Source organism: Sparus aurata, chromosome 2, assembly GCF_900880675.1.
Source record: "Sparus aurata chromosome 2, fSpaAur1.1, whole genome shotgun sequence".
Classification (NCBI taxonomy): domain Eukaryota; kingdom Metazoa; phylum Chordata; class Actinopteri; order Spariformes; family Sparidae; genus Sparus; species Sparus aurata.
The window spans coordinates 22,780,254-22,799,960 of record NC_044188.1 but is presented as its reverse complement, the minus strand read 5'-3'; the positions used below and the strand labels follow the sequence as shown (position 1 = coordinate 22,799,960).

General features: G+C 41.2%; 1 protein-coding gene across 3 annotated transcripts in view; it reads left to right on the top strand.

Annotated features, from left to right (window-relative positions):
- Nucleotides 1-19,707, top strand: part of kcnab1a (potassium voltage-gated channel subfamily A regulatory beta subunit 1a) — a 132,928-nt gene that overhangs the window by 6,505 nt on the left and 106,716 nt on the right. The window contains exon 1 of one of the 3 annotated variants that reach the window (XM_030394786.1): nt 1,623-1,741. The exons of 1 other annotated variant lie outside the window; for it this stretch is intronic. Coding sequence is in view for 1 of the 2 variants with exons in the window: in XM_030394794.1 (XP_030250654.1) it covers nt 1,740-1,741 (2 nt within the window). In the remaining variant the exon portion in view is untranslated. Of the gene's footprint in view, nt 1-1,622; nt 1,742-19,707 lie in introns of those variants that run through there. One more of the 3 variants, XM_030394794.1, reaches the window with a different exon arrangement.

The window sequence follows — 19,707 nt, the reverse complement described above, 5'->3', positions numbered from 1 at the left end:
GTAAAATAAGTACCACTATATTAAAAGAATATGAGGTAGGCTATCTGTAAGATAAATCTCTTTTGCAAATTTCCATGTGTATTTGGATACAGCAGTATAAGTACCTCTTTAGGGCCTTTTTATTATGAATGCTCTGAAGCCATTACATTAAAAGCCCTGTAAGGGTGTGTTAAAGTGTCATGGGCTTTACACGCAAGCTATCAGACCGACGGAGATCTGGTGACAGCATTGGCTTAGAACCAGTCATGTAATAAATGACTTTGGACGGAGAGAAAGAGAGCACCTAATCTGTAAATAAAAGATGGGAAAAGCCCTTTAACCAAGGGTTTTATGGTATAACGTGTCCAGCTAAGTTACAAGTTGTACTCCGGAGGGCTTATTTCTTTGGAGTGACATTGAGATGGGAGAGTGGTCAGTGCTACCACCTTTTATCCCCCCTGGTTCTCCTCCTAAAATCTCCTCTAGTTTCCTCAACAAAACTGTTCAGTTAAAAGAATAGTTTTTATTAAAGGAGTCATCACCTGGTTTTTTACATATCCAGTGCCTCTTGGATCGCTTTGGATCAATTCTTAAAACTTATTAGACATTTAAAAAAAAAAAAAAATCAAACATAGAGCTTGTTCTGACACTTTTTCATACTGCGACTTTCTCACGCAAGATTATGCGCGAGGTTTTGACCGGTCCGGATGTGCATTGTATTAATATGTAATGAGGCGCGCGTTGATTGGCCGCAGGAAGGACAGAGCCGGAATGGGGGGCGAGCCTGCATGCACACACAGAATCCAAAACATAAACAGCCCCCTGTCATGGCGCACACACTAAATGACGAACCTTACGGAATTCAGCCAGAGTCGGAAACCGAACGGGAGAGTAAGGAGGCAGAGACGGTGGAAGAGACACGTTTACAGCAGGATGTCTCTGAATGGTAAATTCTTTTTTTTTCCGTCTTACTTTTCACACTTGTGTTTTACATGTAAGACCTGAGTTTTAATGCTGGCGGTGACGATGTATGGCGTGAAAATGACAGAGAAATAAGCAGATTCGGCATGCTCACTGGCTGAGGACGGCTGTGAGCCGATGAATATGCAAGTAGCCTCCTGTGGTAACGTCACCACAGGAGCAGAGTCAAAATCTCGTGCTTTAGGAACGCGCACTACTGTGCGCTCTTCCTGTTCGGAAAAAGAGCCAAAGCTAAAAAAATAAGCCACTTTCAAACTCCAGCTTTTCAGGCAAGTTTCAACAGAGGTCCAACACCAATATACATGATTTAACGAGAGAAATTGCGATTTCCGGGTGATGACTCCTTTGGCTTCCTTCAAATTGGTGAAACAGCGCCCCTCTGGATTGTAACGGCTGGTACATGTCAGTCAGCCTGTCTGGTGAAAAATGGTATTGCAGCCTGATACGACCCAGACGTCAACACCTGCCTAGATAAAGTTCACGTCCTTTCATTTACAATAAAAAGTATGAACTCATGTGAAGTTGCCACTGTTATTTTACTGGCGGACTGTGAATAGAAAAGGCTTAACGTATAGGACAGCAGTCGCTTGTTCAACTAAATAAACCGTAGAGGGAGTTAGCAAGTTGTCTAGCTCTTGTCAGTTAGGCTACTTAAGCTAGCTCTGAAGCCCGCCAACACAGCTCAGAGTCCCGAGACAGAGAAGCACGATGTAGTTCACCTGTGGAGTGCAGTGGGATGGTAACTCGAAAAACCATCAGGAGAATGGCCTCTTCAAATCATGTGAGTAAAATAGAGTCGGAACTTGTTGACTTATCTGTCTCATAACTGTCTCTATACTCTCTGGCTTTACTGCTGGTTAAATGTCCTGCCATGGCTCAAACTTTGTGGTTGCTTTGTATAATTAGCTTGTTGCTGTTGCTTGCCTGGTTTACTTGAAGTCTTGTACGGCTTTGCTTTTTTTAATATTCAGTTTAGTTGTGTTTAAGCTGAAGGTGTATACAGTAGTAGTTGCTTAGTGTATTTTTAAGCTGTGTTGTATAATGACTACTGAACTTTGTTGAGTAATAAACTTTATAGGAGCATTTGAACCGAAATTGAAAATTCAGTAATTATCTACTTAGGGTGAAGTAGTCCGCAAAACAGCAAAACAGTGTTGCAGCATTCTCCTGAACAACTGAGGTACATTCATTAAAAAACAAACCAAAATCTTTACTGTAGCTGTTTAGCTCCCCTGAAGTGGCTGCAAGAGCTCAGCCGCGCATTGAGGGTTGAAACAACATCTTTGAGAATTAATTTGGGACCCAGGAGATTATGATGAGATGTGTGGGGCCTTTTAATTTTTTTTTTTTTATTTGTTTCAAAACCAGTCTCCACCTTCTGCTGTTGCTTAGGAAAATTCTGCAACGCTGTTTTGCTGTGAAGCCCCAGAATTGTTTTGTGGACTATGAAACATTACCAGACTTTCTGCTGCCAGGAGAGTTAGTAGACAACGACTGACTTTACATTTTCAGGTGAACTTATCCTTCCATTTATATATTATATGTTTGAAATACAAAATATTGCTTAATAGAATTACTTTAATGATCCCAGACTGGGAAATTATTTTAAATAATAATAATAATAATAATAATAATAATAATTAAAAATAATAATTTTAATTGACTGTAAATTCCTGAAATTATACCAATTACAGTTGTATTTGAGATCTCTATGCTCATTTGAGAGCAGGTGGAGGAGTATGGACCGCTGGATGTCCTTAAGACAGAGAAGCGGTAGTTGATTAGTGTTTCATCAATCTTAATGATTGATCATTTTGTGCACTTCCTGCCCTCTCCCACGTACACACACTTTCACTGTTTGAATGTCACTTTAGGGACATTTAATTAACTTTTTAATTCCCTTAGAAGCTTACCCTATGAGACATCAAACCCTAAGCTTAAGCTTCAGTCTTAACATGAACCCTATGAATCCAACACAGACAGAAACACATTTATTGTACATACCAAATATATTTCTAGTCAAAACAAATGTGGGTTTTTGTCCCCCACAAGTCAATGCTGTTTCCATATTGGTATAAATAAGACTGAAAGTAGTTCTTTAATGTGAAACATAGGGCAGTCTAGGACAGTCTCCCAGTACTCACACACACACACACACACACACACACACACACACACACACACACACACACAGACACACATCACCAATTCATTAGTTGGGTATTGAGTGAGCTAATGCATGCTTTTAACACGACTCTCATTAATAAATCAACTCTACATCTTGGATAATCCTTGAGAATCTCACACACAGCCCTGTAACTGTAAGAGTCTTTTCAGACACAGGCCTCTGGCGTTTCTCTTGTGTCAGCACTAACTGACTGTGTGTATCAATAGGGCATCAGTTTGTCCTATTGACATGCCAGGCCGGATGTGACCAGTTAGGACCGAGTCAGCAATCACTGTGCTCTGCTGAACAGCCTCTAAAACTCATTCAGCTTTAGAAAAACAATTGTGCGTCCATTTCTGCTTTATTAGATCTGTGAACGACAGAGAGTTGAGCCGTGGGATGTTTGGCAAAGATCTCCTAATATAATCAGAAGGTGATGGAGTATGTGCCTCATCAAGTTGATTCATATCCTTCCTCTTTTCTTCCATCTTCTTCAGATTTTTCATTGTTTTATCTTCTCATTCACCATGAAAATAAGGACGAAACATCATACTCCATCAAGACAGAGGTCTTTGTTTCACCTTGTCTTTATCTCTCTTTTTTTCGCTCTGGTCGTTAAGTTTCGCTGCCTCCTCTATCCCCCCTCTTGGTGTTTGTCCATTATTGATGAGGGCTGATAAGCGGTTATTTAAGAGGCAGCGCTCTCCTTGGGGCTCAATGAGGTTGCTTGAGGATAACGCCCCAGTGGAGCTTTATCTTACTCTCCCACGCTGATTCATGTAAAAATAAAAGTAGCAGTGCCAACTTCAGCTTTTATGGCACACTCACAGATACATCTTTTGAACTTTAAACGCATTAGCTGATGTTCAAGGTGACTTTGCAGCCAAATCAGACCACAGCCAAAGTACCACGATTCATAATGATGGTCTGTGAGGTCTGAACAGGTCAGGTAACCTAATTAGAAACTCCCGCAAGGACTCACTAATAGGTCTGTTCGAGTGTTTGTAACAAGGATGTGAGACCGAACCATTTGATAAGATAAGAGCGGCAGTTAAATACGTCATTTGTAATGATGATGCAGTGCACATGAGGGGTAATGGCGTGGGCATGTTAGGAATGCCAAGAGGGGAAGGCACTTTTAAAACATGTTTAACAGTTATATGGTACATGTGGGCGGGCGAGTGAGGTGCAGTGAGCAGATGCATACATTATGAGAGTCTTGGGAAATGAAGAGAGGGATCAAAAGAGAGAGCCAGAGAGATAAGAAGTGTCCTCTAATTTTTTTAAATAGTGCTGATCAGTGCTGTCACCACCAGGGGGAGCCGTGGACCTACTGTCATTTTGTAAATGGACAAGAAAGCATGCTGCTAGCGTATTTCATTCTGTGTGTGAGAGAGAGGAACACTTGTCAACAGTAGATTTAACAGCCGTGAGTGTTTGCCGCCACATTTTCTTCCTAAACTTACACCTCCACACAATAGAATCTGTAGCACCATACACCTGCATATTTTATTTTTCTGTGCACTATTTCATATTTGTCAGGGCGCAAAACAAATGCCTGTGCCCCGCCGCTGATGGCAGAGAGTCAGAGCACGTAAAAGTCAATTGCTCATAAGATCCCAGAGATAACTGTGTGTGTGCCAAGAGAGGCGAAAAAGGTTTGAGCAAGAGGTGCTGCAAGAGGTGCTGCAGTGCTCATGCAACGGTAGAATCGGTTGCAGAGTGTCCCCTCCTGTGGATTACAGAGAGACCTTTCAAACCACGGCTCAAGGGGGGCATTAAAAAACAACAAGCCAGCTCCTTCAACAGATAAACAACCACCCCTACCCTTTCTTCTCATTGTTCTCTCTCTCATTTCCCCAACTGCCTCTAAACCAATTTTCTCTAAGCTTTTTTTTTCTTATCTTACTGCTGTTTTCATATTCCCAATGTGTATTTCTTTCACTGCTCACTCTTTTCTTCCTTCCTTCCTTCCTTCCTTCCACTCTCTCTATCATTTAATCTTTATTTATTACTTCCAGTCCCCCCTCGGTACTGTCATTAGTTATACTCCTCCATATACGTTCAGTTTTAGTGTCACCATATATCTCCACTAAGTTCAGAGCACTAAGCTGATACTCTGACGCAGGCAAACTTTATGCTTCCTCTGATCAGCACTTTTCTTGTCTTTTCTGTGTGTGTATTTGTGTGTGTGTGTGTGTGTCTTCACAGATTGTAATATACAGGAGTGGAGCTTGAGCCCTTGCCAGTTTGTGTGTATGTGTGTATGTGTAAGACGGTGTACAGTATGTGTGATTTCGGGTGCAGGGCTATCTTTTGTATGAAAGGGTAATACACTGTAGTCTCCCTAAAGGCCAATTTAAAGAGGAAAGGTGAGAGAACACGGGACAAAGAGTGGGTTATGAGAGATTGCCATAACGACTATAGTGCAGTTTACACACACACACACGCACACACACACACACACACACGCACGCACGCACGCACACACACACACACACACACACACACGCACACACACGCACGCACACATGCACACACGCACACACGCACACAGCGGACTTTACCGCAGTATTTGTCACTGATAAACGCTGCAATAAATGTTGGACAACACTGTGTCAGTAGAGTGAAGCACAGCAATGTTCTTTGAGCATTGTGTGCAAATGCGCGGTAAATAGTTTCATAAATCAAAAACCCATGAATAACAGTTACGTGCTTTTTGTGGCTTCAGTGCAGCAATGCAGCAAAAATGCAGCGATCTGTGGCCAGTGACTGCAGTCTCCCATTCTAATGTGTTGAGTATTTACTCAGCAACAGTATCACAAGAGTAGCGAGACCTGGATAGACTTATACATGCTTTAGTTAGGTGTTGCAAACAGCAATAGAGTCTACATATGAGATGTGCTCTTCTATCACCTGACTGATGTTTTTATTCCAGAAACTTAATCTGAATGCTTGAGCCAGAGTTTGAACATGGACTAAGAAAAGAAAGGTCACTACATGTGTCCTGAAATCACTGCGGTGGCTTCCAAAACGCATAATTGCTGCGTGCTCTGATTTGTATATGACATGTTTAAAAGCTATAATCCACACCTCTCAAGTCATGTAGTCTTGGTATTTTTGCTGTTGTGATGTCATAATCCTGTAAAGCTGCTGTTAGCCTTCCTAAGCACCTGAGATATGTTCACACCCTCACTTCTTTAAAAAGCAACATCAAAACATTTCTTTTTATCTTGCCAAGTGGCAAGTGTTATATCTTAGTCAGTGAACAGTTTCTGTTTGCACGTTCCTGTGTGCTTCTTTCTTTCATCCTTTCTTTCGTCCTTTCTTTCATCTCTAGCACCGTCTAACTGTAACTTTAAAATACCTTAAAACATAGTAATATAGTTGAAATCTTTTTCATTCATGTTGTTATCGTTTGTTTATTTGCTGCACAGTCTCTGTGGTATTCCCATCGTAACATCATATAAATGATTTAATCGCCACTGCAGGAAGTGATACTGATGGAAGCAATCTTACCTGTTTCACACAGACACAGTCAGTAAATCCTGAGTTGAGTTGTGTGTTGCACAGTTGATAAATGAGATGTGGTGCAGAAATTCCCTGTCAGCACACACGAGAGATGGGGAATCCCTTGAGCTTAGATCACACGCACGCACGCACACACACACACACACATCAATACAGAGTACATATACACCAGTAGATATGTGCACATTTACAGTATCATCCTTTTTTTAAATTTAAAGTTTTGGAATACTTGGATTAGGGCTGTAACTTTTGTCACAGATTGTTGGTGTTTCTTAAAGCCCAAAAAGACATCCTTAAATGTCTTGTTCTGACCACAACCCAAAGATATTCAGTTAACTAATAAAGAGTAGTAAAGAAACCAAAAATGTGCACTGTCAAGAGGCTTGAATCAGAGATTTTTTTTTCTGTTACTTAATTAGTAAAACTGATGAATACATCATCAAAGTAGTTGACAGATAATTGATTTAGTGATTGATCGATGCAGTTCTATCTGGGAATACTATAATTGATGTAAAAACACAGAGAGGAATGGCAGAATTTCTGGATTTTTTAGCTTCTTTATGATCCTTACTTAACCCTAACCCTCCCAAGTTTGGACTTTGTTTCAATCTTAGCGATACTATCCAATCATTGATTTTAGGGACAGACCTATCACACTGTCTCACCTCAATGATTAGTATTCCCACAGTAAAGCACTTATCAGAAGAGCCAAGCGGTTTTGGCAGGATGGAAGAGTGCTCTTTCATACGACCGCTTCACCTTCTCATTATCTTCAAGTGGTTTCATTTCAACACTTTTATGGTTTAAGTCATTTCACTAATGATCATTTTCTACAAAGTGCGACAAGAGATTAATTTTTCTATGAGGGCTACCATTTTTTTTAAAAAAAGTTCTGCTTTCAATATCTACAGGAGATAAAAATCACAACTAAAATCTCACACCCCAAAAAATGGCAGACGATTTATACAGTGTACTTGCTGGCTATGTGCTAATATATGTAATTACTTCCGCCCTAACAAATCTAACAGGAGATTGAGGGAGATGTCAATCAAGCTCAGTATATACACACCCAGATTCTTGAGAAGTGGTCTAATCAGCTGAAATAATGGAAATCACCTGCGTGGGATAATCATAGAGGCTCTAAAGCCCTTGATTATATACTCTTTTTTTATTGTACAATGGGTTAGTATCACAATTCAGTTTTGAGATTAACAGAGTAATTCCATAAATTAATGAATGCATAGATCACCGACACCCACAGCTGAGCTCACAGCTTTTCTGTAAAGTGAACTGTGATCATGTACTGTATGTGGAGAAAGTGATGTAGACGCAAAGTAAAAGTATCAAACACAGTAGATTTCTACCTACCCAACCAGTAATCATGAAGTAATTAGAGCATGAAATTGGAGCAGAGGGAGATGCACATTAGACTAGACACAGGTGTTTGATATAATCCAATTAACAAAGTGATGAACTCACCAGAGCTGGTAGATAAAACATGAAATCTACGTCTCACTCTGTTTGTCTCTTGAGCTCTTTGTCTTTCTATCCCTCTTACAGACAATAAAAGGTTGATGTAAGAACAGATGTACATCATTGTGCATACAAATGAATGCAAGGAAGCACAAACATACAGAACTATACAGACACCATCTGTTAATTCTCTCAAAAAGTGTGTATCTGGAACTGGAGAGCAGTACTGAGAGGACAATGAGTTGTATAAGGAATCATGTTCATACCAGTGAACTTACCTCTTTCTATTTCACACAGGCTTTGCCCTTTAACAGGCACTGTGGATTTAAGTGGTCCTTTCTGTGGAGCGCTACGCCACAATTTACTGTACATGTACCTGCTCAACCAACCAAGTCTTTTTCCAGGGGTTTATGTAGCGTGACACCACTGTGCACCAAATGTAATGTAGCATCTGAAAGAGCAACCTGACGGACAGCCTAGTCTCACTAGATATTATGTCATATTGGAAAATACTGCAGTGCACGATTTCTTTCCAAGTCCAGCAATTGATACCAATTACATGGGTCCTCTATTTCATCATATTTTAAATGTGATCCAGTAGGGTTGGTTCAGATTCTTTTCAGTTTAATGGGGTTCAGGTCGGACTTGAAGGTATTGAAGGTGACAACTGTGAAGTACAAAGAAATATTATTTATTTGGGACCTTTTTATTTTCACGGCGTCAGATTTTGGTGAGTTGCTTGTGGTTGAGAGTCAGATACTGGACATGTTGTTAAATAAAGATTCAAGGATGAACTGATTAGAATTTAGTGGTCAAAGATCGGAGTAGTACAATAAGTAAGTCATAAAAACATATTCAGTACATTACATTCACCTAAACTTATCTTTCTCTGCAACGCAAACAAAACTGCAGTAGACCTGCAGCAAAAATGTATGTCTATGTGTAGGAGAGAGGGTGTGTGTCACCAAAAGAAAAGTGTTTTGTTCGACAAGTGGCATAAAGGTCAAAACTATTCACAAAATAAAAAAACGGCAAATTGGTTTTCAGCTCTGCATGAGTGCAACCCTCTCCTACTTCTGCATTATGTCAAAGAGTGACTTTGTTTTCTGAGTGTTGAGAAACTGTATAGATCAAGGATCTTTTCCCTTGGAATTGATCTGACATTGTATCCTCTTAAAACAAAAGGGGTTAGCTTGTATTAAATGCTTAATGGGTAAAATCATTAAATAAATCCCTGTTGCTGTTATCTTCCTTTTCTGTGCTACTCTGCAATGTAACATGTGTTCCTCAAATTGTTCACTAGTCGATTTTAAGACTGTACGTAACACTGAGTAATTTGTGCAGCGTGCTTTCCTTTAAAACATCCCCTGTGCAGATGTAATTTAGCCATGCTTTGGCAGATTAATGTGCCTTTAACATCCTGTTTCATGACAGTGCTTTATGTATACACTTTCCTATCCAAGGTAACCAGTGTACATGTACCCTTGGTTCCTCCAGATGCTGCCTGGTTGCCATCTGGCATCTTTATTCTTGCCTGGTGTTATTTTATTGCTGCTTTTTCCCACACACATAACGCCTCCATACTGTTTCCATAGCAATGCTATTACTGAGATGACGGTTTTCTCTTGTTGTTACCACTCTTCACTATCAAGTGTCCATATCTGGAGACTCTCTAGCAGCCAGGAACGCTGCTCTCTGCAACAAATAGCTAATTGCGGTGCAGGTAGTGTGGGAGTATATGCTTATTAGATGGTAAAAGTTTGAGAACAACCTTATTATGTCATGCATTCAGGTACAGAACTTTACAATAACTTGTGCCTTACGATTGTGCTCTTGGAAATTCTCCAGTAAATGCACTGTGTAGAATTTCGGGCACATTGATTTTAGTTGTCATTATTTGAAGGCTTAAGATATAATAGAACCAAGAGTGGTGACTTTTCACTCATCTACAGTGTAAGCAATTTTTCTATGCTGAGTTTTACTTCATAGAGCAAACAGGACTTCCATTTCCTATTTTAAATTGTTCCCTTGGAACACATTCATATTTACCGCAGTGACCCTGGATGGATACAGCAATGACCTGAGCTGCAGTGGGAGGAAGTGTTAACCTAGACAAAGACACACACACGGACACACACAGGGGAAAGTAGGGCCCTATGATTTCCGCGATCACGGAATCGCGGACGGAATCGCGGAATTGGCAGATTAAAATGGAATCTACTTTTTAACGCGGAATACCGCTGAATTTGACATAATTTCACTGAAATGTTGTTCTCGTGTGGAAGAGGAACGTTTGTCTGGGGAAAACTGCACGGGGGGAACCAAATCTGGGTGGCACAACAAGTCATCGCCGCCCCCCTCCCCACAGACTGAGCTCCCCCGTCAAAACAATGTAAGCATGGCGAAGCGGCAGCTCACGGCTCCGTCTTTGTCGGCGTAAAAGCTGAGAAACTTGACATTAACCCCTCAGTACAGAGCCGAGCAGTTCCCGAACGACTTGTATGTGTCATGTGAACTGTTGTTTTGCAAAGAAGCAGACCTGAGAAATCGTAATTAAAGGTGTATGTAACGTTAATGCGTTAGAGTTAGCCACCTGTCCGATTTATATTATCGGCATATAATACCAGAGTGACTGTTAACTGCTGCTAACAGTAGCTGCTGTTAGCTAGCTAGCCCCGTTAGCCACAGCCCTGTTAGCTGACTCTGCCTGGGCTGGGAGGCTTTTCTGGATCTGCCTGAGAGCTGACCATGTTTTTATTCAATGAAACCCATAAAAACACAAAATATACTACTGTATGAAGAATCAAATGTTTTTGATGCACTTTACTGTACTTTACGGTACAGTATTGAGGAAATATGTTTGTCACCTCAATTAATTTAAGGTAATTTCTATTTAATTTGTGAACATTTTAGTCATTTACATTAAAAACACACTGTTTTTGGTAGTATAATAAGAGTAAATCGGGATTCACAAAAATTAAAACTGAAAAAACGGAATTCCCAAAAATTAAAACGGAAAAAACGGAATTTGGGAAAAAATAAAACGGATTTTATAGGGCCCTAGGAAAGATTCAATTCTCAGTCCAAACACAGTACTGCTAGAACTCTCTGAAGTGTGCTAGAACAGTGCCTTGCTTGCAGGCACTTCATAATGAGGTCCTTTGTTGTTTGCATGCAAAACGTTTCGGTAGAGACATATGGTACCAAAAGCTCATATTATTCTTTGCACAGATATTAATGTGATGATCAACCTGGGGATTTCTTTAAGGAGTAGTGGTATGAAAAAGAAAGACTTAAAGCTCACTGGCAGATTGCTGTAGCGTTCAGAGTTGCGTGGTATGTTGATGCTTTTCTTCTTTCCAATAATAATAATAATAATAATAATAATGATAATAATACATTAACACAACATAAACATAACAATATAGATTAAATACAGACACCAAATGTATTATTTATGTTTAGGACTCAAAAGAAGAAAAACATTTTTTTTTTGTTGTTGTCCCTATGAAATGTCCCCATTCATAATTTATTGGCCTGACGCATGTTGTACATCTCCAGGGAGAATAGTGTTGTTGTTGTTTGTTTTTTTGTTTTTTTTACCCCAATTACATTTAAATTTTTAATTTGTTTTCCAGTCCAGAAAAGCCACCCTAGATTCTTACTGAACCACAACAGTGCTATTTGGCCCTAAATACAGCATTTTGGGATCCACTTTTTCTGTGGGTCTTGGTTAGTTTAAACTGTTATCTGTCAGTCCAAAGTATGTTCAGCTGATATTCTGTGATCCTTTTCAGCAGTGCCTACCCCAGGCTGACCTTCTATTTTGAAGTTTTAAGAACAGTTTTGCAAATAACACTTGTTAGTTCCAGCATGTTTTAGACATCATTGTGCATTTGACACAAAAAAACCTGTTCATAATGATGCTTAGCCTCCTGTATCTTTTGCTGATGAATGGTGATCTCTTATATTCTTATTTAATTGTTGCCCTGATGTATCTTTGCTTAGGATAGACTGATCCCTGGCTCTTAGATCCTACAGGTTATACAAAAAGCCAGCAGTTTACCCAGTTATCTTAACTACTGCAGTGTCCAACATAACATTTTTTTCTTACTGGCCCGCTTGGCCAGTAGATTCGAGTTTTACTGGCCCCATGTGTAATTTTAGTGGCCCAGCCACGAAAAATGAAGATAACTGTTTTTTTGAAAAAAAAAGAAAAAGACTTGTTTATTTATTGAAATTGTTACCGTTTAATTGTTTAGAGAGTCTGTCCCTGAAAAATCCGTATGATCTGGCAATGATGGCAAAAAGTAATAGGGGTTTGCGTAATAACAAGTATTACAATTTCAAAATTGAAATGACAACATATTTAATATTTTGAGATGTATCATTTCTCTCACTCCTATAATTCTGTTATCATTTTCAGGTGATTGATGTTTTGAAAGCACTGTACAAACGGTACCATTATTTCTCCCAAAGTGGAGGGGTCAGTATACCTGGCTGAACCACCGCGACGGCGTATGTAACGCTGTTACTGTGATGATATATGACACTTAAATATTGAATCTGTGTCTATAATAACCATACCTTGACATGGAAATGTGACATCTGTCTTGAATCATTTAATTTAACTTAAAATATGGACAACTGACTGCATAATGTATGAATCAGAAACAGAAATGCTTTACAGCAGCTCCCATTCAAAGTCAAGAATATGCAGAAAAATAGTAATAATAATAATAATAATAATAATAGACTATTTATATGCTGCATATTTATAATAGAAGCCTGCTGCAACTGTACTTTTTTTTTTTTACCATTAAATGTTATTTTATACATTATCATATTCTATAATGTTCTGTCATGGAGTACATCACTTCACTGCTAATGGCGGGTACACACTACAGGATTTTTCAAACCTTCACAGATTAGGAGACCACACACTTGATGATAAAGAAAGACAGATCGCACAAGATCTCTCTCTGCTGATCTTATAGTGTGTGGTGTTCTCCGTAGTGCACACCACACACTAACCGATTCTTCAGCAGAGTATCAGGTTCTTCACGCTAAATATTACAAATCTCGCGTGGTCAAACGTGACTTCAGTGTAAACAAACATGGCGGACGAACTGGAAGATACAGTGGTGGTTGTTTTAGGCCTATTACTAGCTGAAAAAGTCATGGAGACGACGAGAGTGTGGGCTGTATGCGTTACAGCGCGAGCTGGAGGTGAGTAAAAATTGTCACAAGTATTACAGATAGCTTTGAGAGCAGCGCTGTGCGCTCTGGCACCCGGTACTGCGGGTAACCATGGCAACAGGTAAATAAAAGGCTCAGCTCGCGTCTTGATTGGCTGTTGGTCCGGTACACGTGACATCACACGCTGTGCGTGCTCGGCTCCGCTCGGAACACCCCACACACTACAGGATTTGTAGTCGCAAATATTAAACATGTTCATTATTTACGATCTCTCCTTCTGACGCCTTCCGAGCGGATCTGACCGGACAAAATCACTCTTAACACACCCCACACCACAGGAAAATCAGACACGATGTCCTTTGCACACATCAGATAATCGGGCCTTTGCTGGCTTTGATCGTAAGGGGGAAATCGGGACAAAAATCGGCCCGATTATCCTGTAGTGTGTACCCCCCTTAACAGAAAAAAAAGCAGCTCACTGCCAGTTGCAGCTTCTTATCGTGATCTGCAGTCTTTGTTAATTTTTTGTCATGATTGTTATTATTAGTACTTAGATTATCAAAAATCACAGTTACATGTCAGGATTAGGGGTGGTGAAAAAAATCGATTATTGATTAATCGCGATTATAATATTAATGATTATGATTTGATTATTAAATTTCCAAAAATCGATTTAAAAAAAATAAAAAATAAATATTTATTTATTTATTTGGTATTTTACGGTAGTTCCCGCATCATCAGCACGAGCTGAACAATAAATCTAACACAGCAAGAGAGGCGGGACTTAACAACCAATCATCAGCCGGTCAGACCCAAAGCCGGTGTCATGTTTGAAGCAGCAACAGGAGAGGGAGGAGAGGGGAGAGGAGGCAGCTGCAGCGAGCGCAGACACAGAGCAGCCAGAGAAACTAAGCGACTGTAGTGAGGCGTTTGTGCAAAACTGCGGATAAACGGCAGAAAAAGTGTGGGTGTTGAACCCTCTAACCGGGAAAAGTGTGGTAAAACACCCACACCCCCCACGGGCGCGACGCCCCTGACCACGGTCAGCCTTCACCGGAAACTGCCGACACACTTCACAATACATTACGCCGCCGCGGTGGTTCAGCCAGCTATACTGATCCCTCCACCTCGGGAGAAATCCCCTTTTCCTCCTCTTGGACTCGTAGCACTCCTTCACCGCCGTCACTCTAAGCATTTCCCGCATGCATTCTAGCGAATCACGATTGTTGTACGGGCAGTGACTGGCCAATCAGTCCGGGCCAGTGACTGACCAATCGACATGCCCTGCACCTAATTTCACATGGGTTATGTCGAACTCTGTACTGTACTGTTTGGAGGTTATACTAAAAGTAAGCTGACCATGGTAATCTCAGTAATAGTGTCTTGTTGCCAATGAGAACTGTGTGCACATGCAACTACAGCAAGTACTGTTGGTCAAATCACTGTTGGCAGCACAAGCTGATGTGCGAAGACAGACTACTGTCTGCTACAATAGTGTTTCATACACACCAACAAATGGCACATCAGCTGTGCTTGGTAAGAGTGATTGGGATGGCAATATATGTGCTGAACCAATGCAAATTTACTTTGCCTAATAATTGTCTTTCAACTAATTGCTCTTGGTTTATAACTATTGAGCGGATGGATAAATTGATTTGAAAATCACTTCCTACTGTACTTGTCAGCTTTTATGTGAAATAGCATAAAACAATGTCAAATTGTAAAATTAGGTACACCAACGTTTTGTTCAAAATTGTAAAACAAGTTGCACCAGGTCAATAATTATGAAGTGTTAATCTCCAAGAAATTTGAGTTGAGTTTCCATTGCATGGCAGTGAATTAGTGATGTAACGGTTACCGGTGTCACGGTAAACCATGGTAAAATTCCTGATGGTGAAGGTTACCGTTTAAGTTTTAATTATCATGGTAACTCCTGTGGTCGATAACCACAGTGTAGAAAACTCGCAAGATACTTTATCCAAGTCTCCCTATGCAGGCGCAGCATGCAACATGTGCTTGTTATGTAGTGAAGAAGACATGGCGGAGGGAGGATGTGTTAGTAGCGGCCCTCAAGGCATTTTTCCGCCTTCAAAGAGAACCAATCCGCATTCAATTTATGCGACCATCACCCTCAAGTGTTCAGTAAATGCAAGGTAAGTTAACCTCAAGCTCGGGTGCATGATGTATGTGTATGGCGAGTTTTCTCTGTTTAATTTGCTGTTGTCACTAATGTCAACTGACAAGATAATGGTATAACCGAACGAAGATGATCCATGATTTGGCACGTTATCTGAACTGCTTATTAATTGTAGATTTCACTTTTTAAAGTCTACCTAATAATTCCCCAAATATTGATGCAGAGTTGCAGTGAGGAGGATTTGAGACAAACACGTACTGGGTGGACTGAGTTAGTGAATGCAAACTGACTGAGATGACTGACTTTCATCTCAGCTCCATTCACCGGAGCAGCATCTACCTGTGGCTCAGCAGCCATTTGACCTGCTTATGCGCCCTCAACAAAAAAAGCCAACGACCTAAATGCAGCCATTTCTTTCCTCTCTACAAAGTTCCATCACGGATTTTCTTTTACAAGACTGAAATCCCCAAAGTCTACAATCAGTTTTATGGCGTCATTTCAGTGCCAATATCCGCACGCATAAAACCATAATCAGCGCGCATAAAGACCACTGTCTGCGCGCTCGCGGTCACTTTCTGCGCGCTCGCGGTCACTCTCTGCGCGCTCGCGGTCTCTGTGTACACGCTCGCTGTCTCCCTCTTTGCCTCCTGCTCGCTCGACTCTGCTGAGTTTTGGCACTCTGGGGGCGGGCATTGAATAGACGGCCCCGCAACCCCCCCTCCTTTCTGATTGGTCACTTTAAACGCCTACTGTCTAGAGTGCCTTAAGAGAGAGAGCATGGAGCCCCTCAAAAGTTCCGTAAGTTAGCACAAGCTAACTGCCACTCTATGTAATTCCTATGGAGCAGATGGTTGGAGCAACACTTGTTCAAGGTAAAAATGTTTAAAGAATGACATTTTCATATCAGTAGTGCATCGTATGGAGGACTTAACCTGACATAAATATAAATAAATAAATAAATGCATAAATAAATAAATAAATAAATGCATTAATAAATAAATGCATAAATAAATGAATAAATAAATGCTGAAATAAATGTATAAATAAATAAATAGAAGTATAAATAAAAGAATAAATGCTTTTTATTTATTTCTACATTTCTGTTCACCTACATTTATTTATTTCTGTATTTCTGTTCACCTACATTTATTTATTTCTGTATTTCTGTGTCCATATGTTAATGAAGAGGTAGGAGGCCCTAACCTCAGTCAAGAGCATGATTGGTTACAGGAGTGTGCTCGATGAGGGTCTACTACTTCTGCCTTACTAGGCGCTGATTCCTGTACACTGTACAGGAATGTTGCTGGCTACCAGCAAGCCCGCTCAGCTAACTGTTAGCTGCAGTTGTTGACATTTGTTCATGTAGCTCTGGTTTAGTAATGAATTTGACTGGCGTTCATTTTAACTTGCGAGGGTCCCAGGTGTGCTGGTGGTGTGGTTTGAGAATCCCGTCTGGAGAGAGAGGGGTCCTCGGCCATGTCCGCTAACCAGGAAAAACATTCTGCTCATCGCTCCAAGTCATGTATGTGTATTCTAGAAGAGCGCTACAGAGCACAAATCTTCCAAAAGTGCATGTTTTCAGTCTCATATCTTTGTCGTGAATGTCTGTACTCTCAAATAACTCATGGGTGGAACAGGCTGAGGCATTTGTTCACATCGAGCTGCTCGAGAGCCGTATGGAGACCCCTGTTAGCTCTGCTGTTAGCTGTTAGCTACCCACTGTAGCGCAGCGTCCAGGTTACCTTGTGACACCGGTTACCATCGAGTATTTTTCATTCCGCACTGCGTTCAAATGGTTACTTAAAGCCATAGTTCCGAGCCGCATACATCGTTATTAAGCTGAAGCTAAGTCAGTGTGAAAACTGTACACTGTCATACAGCCTGCTGGTCAAACAGTCTGCAGAGTACGTTGACATCCAGCCTGAGCTCAGCGTGAGGTCAATCAGCTGTGGCAAATCGTGAGACGTCCAGATCAACCTGTGATGCAAACACCAGTAGCGACAATGGTTCATAGGAAAGCCCAGACATGTATCTCACTCTCGATGGTAACATGTGTCAACAGTTAACCTGGACGCTACGCTCTCAGCGCTAAAGCGAGCAGCCAACAGCTAAAAGCTAACAGCTAACTGCTAACAGCTAACATAAGAGCTAACAGCGGTCTCCACGCCGCTCTCGAGCCGCTCGGCGTGAACAAATGCTTAATACTGTTCCACCCATGAGTTGTTTGAGAGTACAGAGATTCACAACAAAGATATGAGACCGACGGACTTCCGGTGAAGCATGCGAGCGTGTTAGACGGTCTCCACGCAGCTCCCGCTGAAATATATTTTATGGTGCTTTTGCAAATTTTTACCAAGTTATCTTTATCCCAAAGTTGTAAGAGACTTTAGAGACTGGAAATATGCCAGAAACAAGACAGAAGACTAAAGATATGTACTCCTCCACGTCTGACTCCGATTCTACGGCTAAGCTAGCTAACCAATCTAGCTTGTGCTCCCCCCCGCCCGCAGTCATGGATGCCGCTGCTGACTTTCAAGCCGCCATCGACAAACTGAGGAACGAAAACCTCGAGTCGCTTGCTAACTTTCAGAAAGAGTGTGGTGCGGCTATTTCAGCTTTGCAGCGGACGGTTGATGTTCATGGGAAGAAGATTCAGGAGGTGGAGGAGTCCTTGACGGACACTTGTGACCAACTCTCGGGGCTAGGTGAGATGGTGGCGCGGCTAACGAAGGAAAACGGGGCCATGAAGAAACAACTTGACTACTTGAGCAATTACACACGAAGAGAGAATATCCGCATTATTGGCCTGCCCGAATCAGTGGAGATGCCTAAACCAGCTGATTTTGTGTGTAACCTCCTCCGTGAAATTTTTGGCTCCAATGCTTTTGAAATGCCTTTTATCATTTACCGCGTCCACCGAACCGCCACACCCAAACCATCAGCTGAGGCCAAGCCAAGACCACTTCTGGTTCGGATGCACAGCTACAGAGTTCGCGAATTGGTGCTTCGGCTCGCCAGCCGCCACGGGGGACCGATTCTGTACCGAGACAAGCGGATTCACTTTTTCCCCGATGTCAGCCCGGAGGTGGCCCGACTCCGCTCTTCGTTTACCGATGTGAAACGCAGACTTCACCAGGCTAACGTCACCCTTCGTCTCTACCATCCCGCCCGTCTGGTTTTCATGTGGGACAACAAGAAGGTGAGCTTTACCGAGCCATCGGAGGCTCTCAGCTTCATTAACCAACATATGCCGGCGACCTCCGGTGAGTCCACCAGCGGCAGTGTTACTGTTTATTAAAAATGACCCACTCGGCGTTAGCTGGTGAGAGTTCACGTTGGATTATATTGCAGCGGCACATTTAACCTTTTCCCATTGTTCCCTCTCCAATCTTAAGTGCTGCCTGCTTTCATGTATGCTGTTTTGTGCACATGTAAATTTGCAGTTCTTTACGTTTTGATACTGGTAAGATAATGTCACTTTAAAGCTCAACTGCGATTTGGATTGGGACTGAGATTTTTTGTTTGTTTTGTTGTTTTCTCTCACCTTCTATATTTTTGTGCTCAGTTTTTGGTCATCTTAACGACCTTGATTTGTTGTTTGTCTCCGGTTTGAAGATCTAGCCAATTTTCTAGAATATTAGTGATAAATATAAAAAGTTTGCTATTTTCTTGTTTGTTCTATTTAGCCAGGATGCTGCTAAATAGGCATCGCAGTATGTATATACGTACAGTTACGAAGTGTTGGGGGGGTTGTCTTCACCCCGTTTGGGGGGAGTAAAGTGCATCTACTTCAGTTAAGTTGTTTTTTTTTGTGTTTGATTCTCCTTATATCTATTTTTTTCACTTTTTTATTTCTTTCGGGTTTTTTTTCCCTTTTCTTATGGTGTGTTCCTTGCAGTTGCGTCTCTGTCCACCCCTCCCCCTCCCCACCCCGCCCCACAGGTCCAGTTGCCGTTACTTCCTCACCTTAGTGAAAGGTAATTATACTAATAAACGCTATCTCTAGGAAATTATATACAAATCTGGTCAGCTGGAATGGAAACGGTCTAAACAATCCTGTGAAAAGAAAGCGTGTACTTGACCATCTTCAACACCTGGAAACAGGCATTGCCTTTTTGCAAGAGACACATCTACGTACATTAGACCACTTTCAGATCAGAAAAGGGTGGGTGGGGCAGATGTTCCACTCTAACTTTCATTCTAAAAGCAGAGGTACTGCAGTCCTCATCCATAAAGATGT